The sequence below is a fragment of the Ambystoma mexicanum genome, chromosome 8, assembly GCF_040938575.1.
Source record: "Ambystoma mexicanum isolate Mex_15411 chromosome 8, UKY_AmexF1_1, whole genome shotgun sequence".
In the NCBI taxonomy this organism is placed as follows: Eukaryota; Metazoa; Chordata; class Amphibia; order Caudata; family Ambystomatidae; genus Ambystoma; species Ambystoma mexicanum.
This window is the reverse complement of record NC_090929.1, coordinates 154647425-154663255: the sequence shown is the minus strand read 5'-3', so window position 1 is coordinate 154663255 and position 15831 is coordinate 154647425. Positions and strand designations below refer to the sequence as shown.

The 15831-nt window shown below is 44.2% G+C and overlaps 1 protein-coding gene across 2 annotated transcripts in view; it reads right to left on the bottom strand.

Annotated features, from left to right (window-relative positions):
* Window positions 1-15831, bottom strand: part of TRAF1 (TNF receptor associated factor 1) — a 474790-nt gene that overhangs the window by 35685 nt on the left and 423274 nt on the right. For both annotated transcript variants that reach the window (XM_069609529.1, XM_069609528.1), the window contains one exon: window positions 2379-2556. In XM_069609529.1, the coding sequence (XP_069465630.1) occupies window positions 2379-2556 (178 nt within the window). The remainder of the gene's footprint in view (window positions 1-2378; window positions 2557-15831) is intronic.

Here is a 15831-nt window from a genome sequence, read left to right as displayed (position 1 = left end):
CCTGTCACCTTCCCCTTCCGCCAAGCAGGCCGTGTCTGGCTGCAGTAAGACCTCAGGGGGGATCGGGTCATAGACCTCAGGCAGCCAAGACATAGACTGAGTCTCCGTCGACGAAGGAATCCCAACCGCTGCTTGAACGGTAATAGGCATCGTCAATGACACTGAGGTCGACGAGCAAGTCGTCGTCGTCGAGCCCTTAGACTTCGTCGTCGATTTCGATGCCGACTTCCCGGCTGAAGCTTCCCGACTCACGGAAGACCTGGGACGGTCCCCTGAGGAGGATTTTGACAGCGCTAGCCTCTCCGTCTTAGATGATGAGGAGGAGGAGGGCTTTTTATGTGATGAGGAGGATCCAGCCTGTTTCCCCTTATGCTTGTCCTCAGCACGAATTTCTGCTGGCCGCACCTTCTTCGATGGAGGCTCCGACTTGCTCCTGGAGGCCGTGGAGCCAACTTCCGAAGCCGGGTAGGCACCCGCTCCGTCATTAAGCCAGTCGACCAGCCTTCTTTTTCGGTCCTTAAGGGTTTTTTGGGAGAAACCCTGGCATATCTCACATGTATCCGCCGTGTGGTGCGGGTGGAGACAGTAGATACAGTCCATGTGGCCGTCTCCTTCATAAACCTTTTTGAGGCCACAAGTTGCACATGGGCGAAATAACGCCTTTCCAGACATAATTCTCCAGAATTTGAACTTCGCTTACGCGAAACAGACAAAAAAATAAAAAAAAAACAACCTAGTTTTCACTAGTAGTAAACACGAGGATCCCACTACTTTGAAAGACGGTTGAAATCTGAGGGAGCGCGGGGGCGGGGCCTGTATTTATATCATGACGTCCTGACGGCACGGGCACGCATGATACAAAACGAGGTGGATAGGACGCATAAGCGTCGAAAAAGTTTTCCTACGGGAAAGGGTCTATATAATGTACCGGGGATTCCCAGCCTGACGACGGGGAATATTCAAAGCATGTGAATCCATGAAAGATCCAATGCTGGAGAAGACTAATTTAGAATGCATCAAAGAAAGGTCAGCAACAAGCTGGGCTATCCAAAAACGGATTAGTTGCGCCCGGGTGATAAACTATCAGGAAATGAGTCAAACTCTCAGCTGAAGGCTGGATCTTAACTAGCAATAGTTCACATGGGAGTTTGTGAGTCAGAGCAATAGTAGAGGAACCAAGCAAGCTCTTAAACATGATGGCAACCCCTCCACCAGATTTCGGTGCAGGACGATCGAACTGCAAAATGCTATATTGGGGATGTCTGGGCCAGAAGTAGTAGTCATCCAAGTCTCGGTCAGACATAGAACATCAGGCTGAAATTCCTCCGAAATTGAATGAATGTCACGATGAGCAACAGCTGACCTAGCATTAATTAGAAAGCCTTTCAAGATATTAAACACACAGCTCATCATAAGAACACACATGCGCACAAACACAGGTGTGCCCAGTCTCTATAGCGCTGAAGGTCAAGAGAGTAATGATGCAAAATAACAGCGAGGTGCCATGTTTCGGGTGAAGGAGGTAGCGTTTTAAATATAATTTAAAGCCCTGAACAGAGGCAATATTTCTGATTTCTTTGGTTAGAGAGTTCCAGTAGAAAGCTGCCAGTCGCGTGAAAGAGCAGAAGTGGGAGGCAGCACAGTAGGTTAATGGGACCGATAGGCAGAGAAGTGCGTGGGAGGAAAGAGTGTGAGAGGGGAGTAGAAGACGATGAATTTGGCCAGAATGATGGGGGGTTGGGTGGAGTCCATAGATGGATTTAAATATGACGAGGAGGAATTTGAAGAGGGGTCGGTAGTATACAGGTAACCAACGTGCATGGGGGCTGTATAAGGAAGATGTGGGAGAGGATCGGGATCAGGAAGGTTACAGAGGGTGGCAGTAGAAAAGTCTTTGCCCCCACTGTATCCCCCAGACCATATCCAGGGCAAAGCAATACAAAGCACCTTCTTAGAGAACCACATGCAGGGAGGCAGCAATTAGACCAAAAGTGGCAAATGATTCACCATTTTCAGGGAGTTGGAGGAAATCTCACATTCTAATTTATATAAAATTCTTTGAACCAGCCCTTCAGACTCCTTTCATTTATCCTGGTGAGCTCAGACTCTAAGAATGGAGTCTTGACAAATATTACTCTGTAACTGAAATGCATTGAAGTATTGCCGCTGACCGCAATAGGTGGCCATCAGATTTGACTCTCCGAAATATTAGGGAATTCATGGGGAATGCTATAAAATAGGCAGGTCTGAGCCCACCTGTTCTGTGATATATTGATGCAGAGATGATGGAAAACGGTGGCATTTTGAGCAGCATGCCCTTGACACACATCTCTCTTTGAAAACTTCTGCATTATTGTCAATGAATTGGCATACTGTACCTGGAGAGTATAAACTCGTTACTCTTCCAGTGATGGCGTCATGACACTTTCTGCTAATTTCTGGAATCTTCCAAAGGAATACTCCATCGTAGGAAGTCTGCTCGAATGAGAGCAAGCGCATGTGCAGGCCATTCAGAACCACGTCTTTCAGAGCCAGGGAACGCTGTAAATCCGTGATCTGAAAGAAACAATGACTCTCAGTACAAATTCATAAATGATGAGATAGAGAAAACAAGTAGTAAACAATATGTTCATTCATGACATTACTATTTTAATCTTCATTCTCAATTTACAATTGCGTGCTTCACAGGACCTTATTAATTTAGAATGCATCAAGGTGTGCTTGGTGCTGTAAATGTTAATTCACAACACAGCACAAATGTGATAAGGAACAATTGGTACGTCAAGGATAGGCTGTGTTATAAAAGTGGTGACAACAAGCTGGTCAATTAAGGGGACTGGGTACCTCCCCAAGCCAGTGGATGATGGACCAAGGGTAGTATGGGGAGGATAGATAGACACCACTGTGTTCCCCGCCACTTGACAGGGGTCTATCATAAAGTACAGGACTCTCCCTAGTCTTCTCCAGTTGGGACGTATTTTGGGGAACTCATTAGAGCCCCTCTCAGACCAGATATCTCAAAAACGACCCTGTCCCCCTTTAGAGTCCTGTAGCCCCAGTATCCACTAACCCCAATTTTTATGGGTTAAACAGGATTCATGGATCTGCACATATCCACAAATCTGTCCATGGCATCTGCAGATCCGTTCAGATTTGCAGCGCCGATTGCGAAGTCTACGAATCTGCAAACCCACCAAAGCACATTAACAGTGTATGTACCTTGAAAACAACAGCTAAAGAAAAGCTGCCCTTTTGTATGACCTGCTCAGCAGCAGGGAAACCAGCTTGTCCACTGCAGAGGCAGATTCTCCAGCCCCTCCACACACATACCAGCATTTCAGAATGGTTACCAGGGTTCTTATAGATTTAGGCCTGCCCCCGTCAGCTTCATCCTAACCCTCAGGAAGTGAGAGGGCCTGGACAATCAAAGCCCTAAAACATTCTGTGCTCACAGCTGCAGCCCCTCTGCCCTACTCCCATCCGGGGGGGTGGGGGGGGTCAGGATGGTGTTACTATATAAGCCATAGTGCCCAGTCCAGTGGTGTGGGCGAGAAAATAAGGTGGCTCGAGTTCGGAGAAACCTTGTGACTGTGGAGTGCTGAAGAAGAGAGAGGCTAGAGACACTTTGGAGAGGACTAGAGAGGAGAGAGAATGAGAGAAGTGGCAGCAGGAGAGGGGAGATGTTTACAGGAGAGAGGAAGGTGGGAGGAGGGGATAAGAGTGAAGAACAGGAGGGAGGAAGTGAAACCTGGAGTGGAGTGAGAGGAAGGAGTAACATCAGAGAACAGGAGAGAGGAGGCAAACCCCAGAGAGGAGTGAAAGGATGTAATAAGAACAGAACCATCCAGGACTGGAATTAGCAGAGATGGTGAAAGGGCTGTGCAAGGTGTTAGAAAAGAAGTGACAGTGGGAACAGACTGAGGTGGCAGGGAAGAGGTGATAACAGAAGAGAAGGAGACTGGGCAGGGGAAGGTGGTGGAAAATGGGGGGATAATATCAGACAGAAGGAGTGACTTGAAACAGGAGGTCGTATAGAGGCATAGGAGACCAAGAACTGACTTTAAGGAAGAGGTGGGAGAGAAGCAAATCCCCTCCCCCACTGCACTCCTCGAGCTGTCTCAGTGCTAGAATGAATTGTTGGCCAGCATTTGCCTTTGGGGTTTATGATCCCCAGAAACCCACACCTATATTCACCTCCAGGAGATTTCAGGAAGCCACAAACCTTACAATGCCTTACAAGGGAAGGTGGAAAATAGCACCTCCATGTTAAAAACCATGGACTACGGCAGTTGCTCCAGGAGCCAGAAGACTCATGTACGGCGTTCCCCGAGAGGAACACTTGCGACACGTTCATTTTTGTTTCAGTGACTATTTACGTGTATGGAGAAGACTATTCTGACTATTGTTTATTTGGAAATATCCCAGTTTGACCTTTTTTAAGTTAGCCCATGCCTGTACACATCTCCCTACTAAAAGCCCTAGAAAGCTTGTGCTTTGTCTTGGCATCTTTCTTTGTCGCAAATGAATGGCTAGCGACAGCTGTAACACCATGATCTCCAAGGCCATGAAACGTAGTAGACCGAATATTTAAGAACAGTGGAATCAGTAGTTCATAAACAATTCTTTACAATCCTCTCTTTTGAACGTCAAACCTGCTTGCTGGGACGGGACGTGCTTATAAAAGCTTCTGGTGATGTCACGTATCAGTGGTGAAAGGTGTGCACCAGGCTTGCGATCTGCAGTGTTCATCCTGAATGATGTTTATTATAACATGTTCTGACTGCTTATTCTGCGACTTGCTCCCGGATCCATGTGTGCATTGATGGAGGGGTCATTGTTTTTGTAGTGTCGCTTATAGGGGAGAGATGGAATTTTTCATGGACTGAAACCAGCCTACCTGTTAAACGGGTATTTAACAGGTAGATTTAGAGAACTCACCATCCAAGGTCTTTATGTTTCTTATCTGTTGAATCATTTATTTAGCACCCGGCGGGAGGGAACCAGCCAATCAGCTCCCCATAATCCCGATTCTGAACTATCGATATAACCCCATGTTTGGAGGGAGTTGCATGCTCCCTTGGCTACTGAAAGCTCTCACTGTCAGGCAGGTTTAGCCACCACACCTCTTCCACCCAACCAGCACTCTCACTAACCTGATTCTGCTGGGCACACCACCATATTGCTGCTTCCTCCTCCTACCACAACCATGGTTGAAAGCGCAAAGGGACTCGCTCTTGAACGTCCCTCGCGCGTATCCATGATGGCCATCTTACTTTGGCATTATGCAGAATTGAACACTACGGGATTGTAACGTCTGCTCTAATGTTTTCAGCTTCCTAGGGGGTACCTCTATATCTCTTTTAAAAAATCAGCAAAAGCAAAAAAAACATTTGACAACCAAATGTATTATTCCCACTATCAAAACTGCTGGGGGCTATAACCCAGAAGCGGCCAGGACCCAGAAAACCAATCTGGAGGAGCCTTTCATCAGTTAGAAGCTGCCAGGAGACAGAAACCATTGTGATCAGCCTACGGGCGGCCATACTCAGTTCTCATCAGTGTTTTGAGACCACAAGAGACTGAAAAGAAGCATTGTTAAGCTACTGGGGTTGAATCTTGGGCAAGCATGGAAACTTAGATAGCTTGATTGGTGCTTGTATTGGGCACATCCCCAAGAGTACAACTCATTGCTCGCTGAGGTGGATAAAAATAGCCATTTGAAAAGCATCCAAGAAGTGAGGGGGAGGGGATTTCTGCTGATATCTTGTGCAAGATGTCCCCCAAAACCAGAGGGAATGAGACATTCTGGCTGTCAGGGATGTAGTGAATTTACACCAACAGAGACAGGGGGGCAACTGGACCTTCGTAGCTACCATCAACGTAAAGAAAAAAGCATACTGGGGTATTTTAAACACTGAAGCCATGATTTTCACCATACCCCTCTTTCCCGGTGCTTTACCTTTACCATAGACGCAGTCATAATTCTCACAAGGGGTGTGTCGATTTTGTGGCGGAGAAAATTGAAGCACACAGTGCAAGGCTCTGGACAGAGTTGGATTTCTTTGCTTAGCACGAGAGAACCTCTTCCCCTGAGCACCTGACAGGTTTACTATTTGACAGCAACATGGCAGGCACCAATTTTATTTACCCTGTGTAAATGATTTTCATTAGATATCAACAACTTCCGTTCCTCTCATAAAAAGGTGAGAAAGACTGGGAACAGGGTGAGGCCCTCCCAGGGGGAAGTGGCTGATTCTAATGCTGGAAGCTGTAGAGGAAATGGGACGCCAATGGTACCGACAGCTGAACGCTTACCCACTGGCAAACGCGTCACTATACGCTCTGTTGCAGACAAACAGCCGCAAGAGGCAGAAGCTTGAGCTCCCATCCAGACAGGAGGCCTGGAGCACATGGGGAAGTCAAGACGCTTAGCTCAGAGGCTGGGAGTCAGTGTGGAGTCACTGCAAGCCATGGAAGCAGTGAAGGGAAGCCGTGGAAGTCCGGAACACCCACGAACAACTGAGAAGCACTGGTAAGCCATCCAGAAAGGTTGGGGAAACCGGGGCAGTTGGTGGGACGGCTAGAAGGAGGAAAGACATACAAAAGTGAGTCTGGGACCCGCACCCAAATACCTAATTACAGGCTCCACGCCAATCCTCATAGTCACAGTACCTGGCAGGATAGTACACCAGGTTGTCTGTGACCAACAAAGTAGTAGTAGTAGTAGTAGCAAAGCAAGAAGATCATAATTAAAGACAAGGCAAGTCTGGGACTTACACCCACATGAAGAGAGAAGCAAAGTAATCTTCATATACCAAAGGACGAGTAGTAGTAGTAGTAGTAGTCAAGCAAGAAGACCACAATTAATGCGAGTCTGGGATTCGCACCCACATGAAGAGCGAGCCAAAGCAATCTTTATACGCACAGCATCTGGCAGGAGAATGTACCAGGTTGGCTGTGAAACCAAGGAGAAGGAAAGAGGAAAAGACCCTCATTGAGCATTCCCAGGGCACTACAATCTGGAAGCAAGGTTGTCCTTGAACACAAAAAGAGGAGAAGACCCTCACTAAACAACAACCTGGGAGTAGAGTAAGGTTGTCCTTCCTTTTGGAGTTTATTTATTGCACCATTTTGGAACTTTGTTTTTGAGAGTTGAAACAGAACTTTGAGACTGAAGAAGATCCCCTTTGTACATTATTGTAGGTTCTTAGTGTAAGGGCTTGAAATAGGAATTTTGCCCGGATGATGCACTTGCTTAATTTGGACTATCCTGACAAACTCCTTAGAATATTATTTCTAGGCAGGGAAACCCCTCTGAGTATTAGGGTCGGGAAGTTATTTCTCCAACCCTCATTGTTTAATAAAAGTCTCTACGAATAATTATGCCACCTGTGCGTCAATCTCTTCCTTCCACACCCTTACATAACCTACTGGGGCTGAAGCCTGATGGAAGCTGGAAAAGTAAAGATCCTGATTGTTTCTTGTAGAGGAGGGTGGACCTTTGTTGCTGGAGGTGAATAATGGCAATTTGAAAATCATCCCATTGGGGTAGGGGAATTTCTGATGGTAATGGGTGCAAGGTGTCCACTGAGACCAAGGAGAATCAGACTGATAGGCATGTAGTGAATTTACAACTAGAGAGCCAAGAGGGCTACCTGACGTCTGAAACAACCATCAAGGTCAAATAAGAAGCCTACTGAGGTGCTATTGAAATGATTTCCCATTAAAGCCGCTTGCCAGAGCCTTACCTCTACACCAGAGGCGCTCAAAATGCATGGTCACATGGGGTATAATAGAGAATATTGCTATAACCAATGAATGTCTCTGGAAAGGGTTTAGTCTCTGTGCCTAGTAAAAGAGAAAGCTCTACCCCTGTGCATCCAACAGGTTTACTATTGGACAGCAACACTGTTGTGAGTCTACACCCAGAACATATATAAACTGATACTAGTTATCCCTTTGTTATCGTTGTAAATGTTTAACATTAGATGTCATTAATTACTTCCTTACACAGTTGTATTACTAAACATGCATTTACACTTGCAATATAGTGCCTTTTGTACTCATGCATAAAACAAAAGCAGTGAATGCTCTCCCTCTTTCATTTAGCATTCATGTGTATTTATTGACTTGTAGACATACTATATGGAATTCACAATAGTGAAGCCAAATAATAGCTGTCCCCAATATTGACAATATAGTAGTTGAATATAGTCCTAGCAATCTACTTTCTTGGATTCAAAAGCCTTCAACCAATCAATAAAGTGTGCAGCTCTCCTTCAAGCCTCCCTCCACTGCCTCCTCTTCTTCCTCTCTCATTCCCGACTGTCTGTCTGCTATACAGGCATGGTGTGCTGCTAACGATCTCTGCCTTAATGACCTTGGCATCACAGACCTAGCACTGGACTGGTAGAACTCCTTCCTCTCTAACTGACCATCCCAGGTTCAACTAGGCCCTTTTCTCTCCTCCGTCACACTTTCCACTTGCAGCATCTCTCAGGGCTCTATCCTCTTGCCGTGGCTCTTCAACATCTACCTTGCCCCTCTAGCTCATTTGATCTCAGCCTTCTCTCCTCACTTCCAGTGGTATCCAGACGACATGCAGCTCTCCTTGAAGCTTCCCTCCACTGCCACCTCTTTTTCCTCTCTCATTCCCAAGTGTCTGGCTGATATATAGGCCTGGTGTGCTGCTAACGAGCTCTGCCTTAATCCCAGTAAGACAGAGATCCTTCTTGTTGGGACCCCAGCTCCCCCGTTCCCTCCTACTCTCTGGCCACCCTCCATGGGCCCCCCTCCCTCCTGTGAGGCAAAAAACTGTGGTGTCATCTTCGACTCCTCTCTCTCCACACATCACCGACCTTGCAATAAACACCCTTGAACTGTGATCACTTGTGTCTGTCTTTAATGTTGCAACCATGAGTTCCTTATATTTCCCTCCTTAGCATTAGCACATTCCGCTCTGACTGGCACTCCCTCCCTTTGCTCTCCCCCCGAACTTCTTGTTACTGCACTTGCACGATCCGAATGACAGGCCTAGTAGGACCGTTTTTGTTTTCTTCATGCCTGTACCACCCTCCCTCTTGTCTTGTTGCGCCTTGAAACACCATTTGCTGTGTATGCACATTATAAATAAAATAAATAAATAGCCACTTAAAATATGGTACAATAAAATATAAAGAAATACTCCCAGTAATGCTGTAAGAAATGACAAGTCATTAGGGCAAGTGACACTATCCAAACCACTACAAACTCATTACATAGAAAGTCTAAAACAAACAATGAAATGCTTATGGTCTCTAAGGACAACTACCTAAAAACAATCTAAAACCAAGGTTTAAAAACACAGGTTAAACAATTGAAATCCACCTGCTGGGATTACTCCCTTTACCTTCCATCAACTAATGCATATGTGGTTCCACTTATCCTGGCTAGTGAACTGCAAGGCAAGAAGAGGTATGAAATGGGCTGCAACCCGATTTGCCACGCTCCATGTCTCAGTGTTTCACCACATAGCAAGGACAGTTAGAAGCCATCCTAACATAAATACAGCCTGGCCACTCTTGAATTTCAAAAGTCATGGAAAAGACAAATATGTTTTTTAAAGGCAATAAGTGAAAATGGATAAAACAAAAGTTTAACTTAGTCCCCAAAATATAGAAGCAAGCATGAAATCAGAATTTGAAGAATTGGAAAAATTACCTTTTTTAGTACCTGCAAGTTGATTTAATGTGCCCTAATAAGTATACTTGGAGAATAGCTGCTGCTTCTTCCTACCCAAGCCAGTCAGCCGTACCGTCCAGCTCGGTGGGCCGTATCTGCCTGCCAAATCTGCCCAGCAAGGAATCTATACAGCATGTGTCTCAAGATGCTCTGTGTAAACATTCCCTTCATGGTTTACATTTATTGTGTTGATTAAGATGCATTCCTGCCACCCAGTCCGGGTCTTGTATTCTCCCTGTGTAATTTTCCTTAGACTTGCTGGCCGCCATTTTCGATATTTAAGCATTAGGTTCAATTAAACCAATGGAAGTGTGTGACATCATGATGAAGGGGATTTAAGAGTTTAGGCCGTGATAGCCATCTAGTTGCGTATTTAATAGCCTTAACAGGGAGAGTTATGTAATGAATTAATGGGTTCCCTCCCATAACCATCTACAGCCAACCAGTTGCAATTGTCAAAGGCCTAATATTGAGGCAATATGCCCCGAGGAGGAGGGCCGACCCTGTAAGTAACAGCGGTGCCGTTACCGAAAGGGTCGGCCCGCCACCGAGGGGCATATTGCCATTAGCACCCGTGTAGTTTTCTACACGGGTGCTAAAGGATTATTATTTTTTTATTATTTAGAAAAAAGAAACTTATCTTTCCTGCGGCCCCTACTGAAAGACACAGTCCGTTTTCATTGTTGATGATGACTGTAACGTCATCAACAATGAAAACGAACTGTGGAACAACAACACTGTCGGGCCCGGTGCTGCGAAGAAAAGGTATGTTTCTTTTTTTTTTTCCTTTGAGGGAAAAACAAGACACCGTTAGCACCGGTGTAGGAAACTACACAGGTGCTAATGTGAGTGGCTCTGGGCGCCTCCCAGGGTGCTAATGAGTATTACTTTATTTGTTTAACAAATTTATTTGGAAAAATATTTCCATAAAACTTCATATGTATAAAAAGTTAAAACGAGATCACAACACCAATTAAAAGAATTGTTATGGAAATGTAGATTGAAGTGTTATCTATATGATTGTTATTGTGAACAGTAAAGTTTTTTCTATATGTAATTTACTTTTAGAAATGGCTTAAAACCAAATTACACTGCACATGCATCTTTACAGTTGAGAAATCCATTTGATTTTCAAAGTGCATTCTGTTCATTGATCGACATGTACTTCTTGTGAAATAGAAACGATTTTAACTTCATAATGTATTGTAACTGGAGGCCTTCAAGACACAGCCGAATACTTTCGATATACTAACACTAATATTTTTTTTAAAAACCTCACACAATTTGATTTGGAATGTATATAAAAGTGTCATTGGTAAACACAGTGTGTGTAGATGTGTAACATGTAAACCAAATAGTAAATAGTTTACATATATTCAGGCAAACAGTATGCTTTGTGCATATAGGCTTGAAAGTAGCCTGCTTTTGCTTGTAAACCACTCAGCCCCTGCTTACGTAAGACACGTGGCACCCTGAGGCTGTATGCGAAATGAAGGGCTCGTTCAGGATGCAGGAAGCCTGAGATCCTTTGGTTTAGAGCAGAATATTAAACTCTGACTGAGACAATGCGCCCTCCTAGGATAAACCCATGAATTATATTGTGTTAATCCTCCATCCCGACACTGTTCGCCATTGCTGGTCCTTTTATGTTTTAGGTTGCAAACCTATAGACACCATGGGAGTTCTCCTCACTTCTATTCTTGACCACGGGCAATAGGTTGAAACGAAACGAAAGAAGTAGCTGTTGAGAATCTGGTGAGAGAGAACCCCACTGCTGGTTTGTTTATCCTCCTACCCCTTCTTATTGACAGCGTACAGCTTAGTAGCCCATCATCATTTGCTGTGCACTACTATTTTAGACAAGTACTAAACTTTGCCTCTATTACGAATTTGTTGAACCACGTTTCGTTTTGTGTGTACTGTATTTATGATCTACTCGCCCTGTACCATAGCAATGGGAAAACAATCTTTCCTACCCTTTTTCCAGCTTCCGTCATAATCTTCCAATACACGTCTATTTAGTTCTCTCACCTCTTTCCGATATATCAGATTCTGCCAGTAATTTGATGTTTCTAGTCAACTCCTTTCCTTTCAAGACCAAATTCCGTTTGTCACAAGGACATGTTGTATCCAACAACGTAATTTGAAAATTAGGCTTCTTTGTGGTTTTCTTCTGTCAAACCTGTGTTACTGACGTTAATACATATCCATTTGAATTACTGCTGTTCTCTTTATGTTGGATCCTTTTCAAACTGTTTTGATGTTTGATTTATCTCTGGAATTAGCCATTACACTCATATTTCTCCTCACCTCTCGAGGCCGCCACGGCTTCCTGTCAGGTATCATTTCTAGTTTAGTTTTCTCTGTAGTACTTTTAAACGTATACATTCGCTTTTCCCTTCTTGCCTATTTCATCTATTATTTCCTTACCAGCCTAGCTCAAGTCACGTATGTTTATTCGGATTCAAAAGCTCCATCAAACAGCACAGAGAACATTGCAATGGGTCACAAAGTGAATCACAAACAGTAAAATATAATATATAACACCAGAAAGCTTAAAGCATAATTCATCTTCACATCATAAAAAATATGAGCACTTGATTAATAAAAGTGAGGGGAACATTAAAAAAAAGATATGCATTACATCATAGTTGTTTGATGCCATGCTGCTTTTAGAAAACAGGCAAAGGCAACTCCGATGGTGAGGAGGAACAGTAAAAGCAATAGGGCTGGTCTCACACCGCTAGAAATTTGGATGACGGACCACTTCTTGGTACTCAATGCTGCTAAAACTGAGGTTATTTTCTTTCCTTCCACCACCATTCCACCTACTGTCCCCCTCATTCATATCATTTCACCCAGCGCAGTTACCTACTTCTTCTATGGCCCGTAATGTGGGTCTTCATTTAGACTCAGATCTCTCCCTTAGTCATCTCATCTCATCTCTCTATCTGCCCGTTCCTGACGATTCCACTTACACAATATTCGGAAAGCATGTCCTTTCATGACCTTTAAGGCCACTCATCTCATCCTGTCAGACTTAATCTTTTCACAGGCTCTTCAATTGTTCTTCTACCCTCTTTGTACTTCCTTCATCTCATCTAGCTCCTCTGAAATCTGTATTCAATGTCTCTATTCGGGTTCTATGTCTCCTTGCTCCTCGTGACTCTATTTCGTCCTCGCTGGTTGACCTGGGATGGCTTTCTTTTCTTAACTGTTTAAAATTTTATTTTCTGTGTTTTGTTTTTAAAACTCTCCATGGCCTTGGACCCCCATATCTCTCCTCTCATATCTCATTGATTTAACCGGGAAAGGCTTGGCAGCAGAGCCTTTTCCATTGCTGCTGCCAAACTTTGGAACAAACTTCCACTGCCACTCAAAACCCCTTCTAACCATCTGGGTTTCAGAAGAGCTCTGGAAACCACTCTGTTCTAGTCCTCAGCTCTCTCACTGGTCTTCTCTTCAACTAGCAGTTTCCTCTCTAGCGCCATGATGCCTTCGGGCGACCGTGCGCTTTACAAATAGAGATAACATAACATAACATTGGGTATTCGTTCTGGTTCACTCCGCTCTTCTTTCCATTCCCTTCTTGTTGTTCCTCGCCCTCCCTGTGCTCAGTCTCGTTTTCGTTCTTTTTCTCTTGCTGCGCCTTTACACTGGAATGCTCGGCCACTCTCTCTTCGCTCCATTTCTCTCTATCCTAATTTCCGTGTCTCTTTGAGATCTTATCTTCTTTCTACTGGTTAAGAAGGTTCATGTAAACACAGAACTCTGCTGTGTTTTCTATTTTTTTCTCAATTTTAATGTACTGTTCTGTTCTTATGTATAGCGCTTTGGTATAAAGCGCTATACAAAAACTAAATACAAATACAAATAGACCGGAGCACATTTAGTAAATAATAATAATAAATAATAATAATTTAGCATTTATATAGCGCTACGAACCCTCAGGTATCTGAGCGCTGCTTATTATTACCCATATTGTGGTCCTCAATATCGTTTAAAAGCCTAGTTATGATCTGGTTCTGCCTCCCTTAGCCTTCCAAATTGTCCTCGCCTTCCGTGGGCTCTTTCAACAGCTTTTAAATGATCTGGCTTCTGTCCCTGAAACTCTGAGCAGCTGCTTCAGTGAAGATATATTTAATTCCATCTGTGGCATTGTTTAAAAATTGCCTCAAGAAGTATGTGTTAATTTGACTTCTTGGACTTTGCTTGGTAATTGCACTATGTGAGTCATTAATCTGTGATTAATTTACATCATTGATTTTGCAACTTTATATGTTTGTAAAGCACTTCAGATAAAAGCATGATATGGGAAAAAAAAAAAAAAAACATTCAGCTTTAAAGGGGTATATAAAATATATTTTCCTATGTAACATTTTTGGGAAATCAGCTTCAAAGTTTTCACTAGGAGGCATCCATTTTGTAGATTTCAGCAGCCTTCTGCGTTAATGTTAAGCTCTGCTCTCCGGCACTAATTAAGCAAAAGCCCCCTAGTGGGAGCTTTTGCTTATTACTGCCGGAGAGCAGAGCATGCCTTTATTGAAGCAACATGCCTCCAGCACGTAAAACTTAAAAAGAAAGCTATGTCAATGATAAAGACTCCGATGCCCGCCGTGCGGCGGAGTCTTCATAATTGCCGGTACTTTTGCTTTAAGTTTCTGGAGAAACCAGAGACACTTAAAACGAAAATGAAAGCAATTATGAAGACTCCGCTGCACGCCACAATCCTATATTAATGAACCTGGAGAACCAGAGTTGATGAATATAGGATTGCGGTGGCCGCAGTGAATGAAAATAGGGGTGGGGCAGCACTCGCCCCGCCGCAGCACCGGAACAAGCCTCCAGCTGCAGCCTGCCAGCATTCTCTGCTCCCCGGCAGTAATGAGCAAGAGCTTTTGCTTGATTAGTGCCGCGAGAGCAGAGCTTAACATTAACACAGGAGGCTGCTGACATCTACAAAATGGATGCCTCCAGGGGAATAAAAATCCAGACTTTGAGGCTGATTTCCACAACATTTTACATATATATATATTTTTTTCATTATTCCCAATCTTTTTAAACAATAACAATTTTGAGCGAACTACCCCTTCAAGCATGTTGTTTATGGAATTGGCACTATCAATTCAATTTTCGGTTTTGCTCAGCAGGTCAAATGATTTAGTTAGTGCTACATAAGTGATGTCATTCATCCACAAAAGAAGCCTCCTGCGGGCTCGCCCATTCTGAAGATTGGCTGCAAAAGTATTGTCTACTTAAGGAGGGCAGAGAGAGTGACGGAGTAATAAGCAAGACCAGGTGAGGCAGCAGGCGTCAAATAGTGGTTTAGCAAGAGCAGCAATGGAAATAAAATGGTGGGGAGGGTACAAAGTGCATGCAAGCACTGAAGTGTATTGTGGGAGATGAGCACAGTGGAGTAGGAGCAGGAGCGAGCGGTCAACTGTACTTTTGGTCTACCCTTTGAACAAAGGTAGCTGAAGATGTGCTCGGAATAGGCCAAAGAGTGATACCAGGTACATTTGGAGCAGAGGTTATAAGGCAGGTAGGCCGGGGAAAAGGGCAAGAGAGGGAGAAAGCAGGCCTAGGAGGAAGTGTGAAGAAGACAAAAATAAATGGGCAGAGAGGAAGAGCAGGATGTGGGGAATCGATAGACACGACAATCGATTAGTAGCTTAGCACCACTAGTACAGTACTAATTTTGTGTTGATGAACAAGCAGGCAGGCAGGCAGGCAATAATTAAGCTTTGTGGGCATAGACCGAGAGCCGTACCGGTAGTTATGGGCTCTGACACCCGACTTAAAGGCGGACCCGGTGCAGGAGGGTGTTTAATCCAGTTCACAAGCCTATAACTCCTGGTATGGCCCAAAGGCATGCCATGTCAAGCTATTATGTCCCTTTTTATTGAGGGGGGGAGGGGCAGTGTAAACAAAAAAAAGCAATCTACCTGGAGTGGTGTTTTCAGCAACTACGTAAAAAAAGGGATAAGAAGTGAGGGGCATGGTGCGGCCCGGCAAAGACTGCAGGCAGCAAGGGGGAGGATAGCTGGCTGTCAGCACAGCACTCCCATGAAGAGAAGGAGTGCTCTGCTGAGAAACATGCACTGCTAGCAT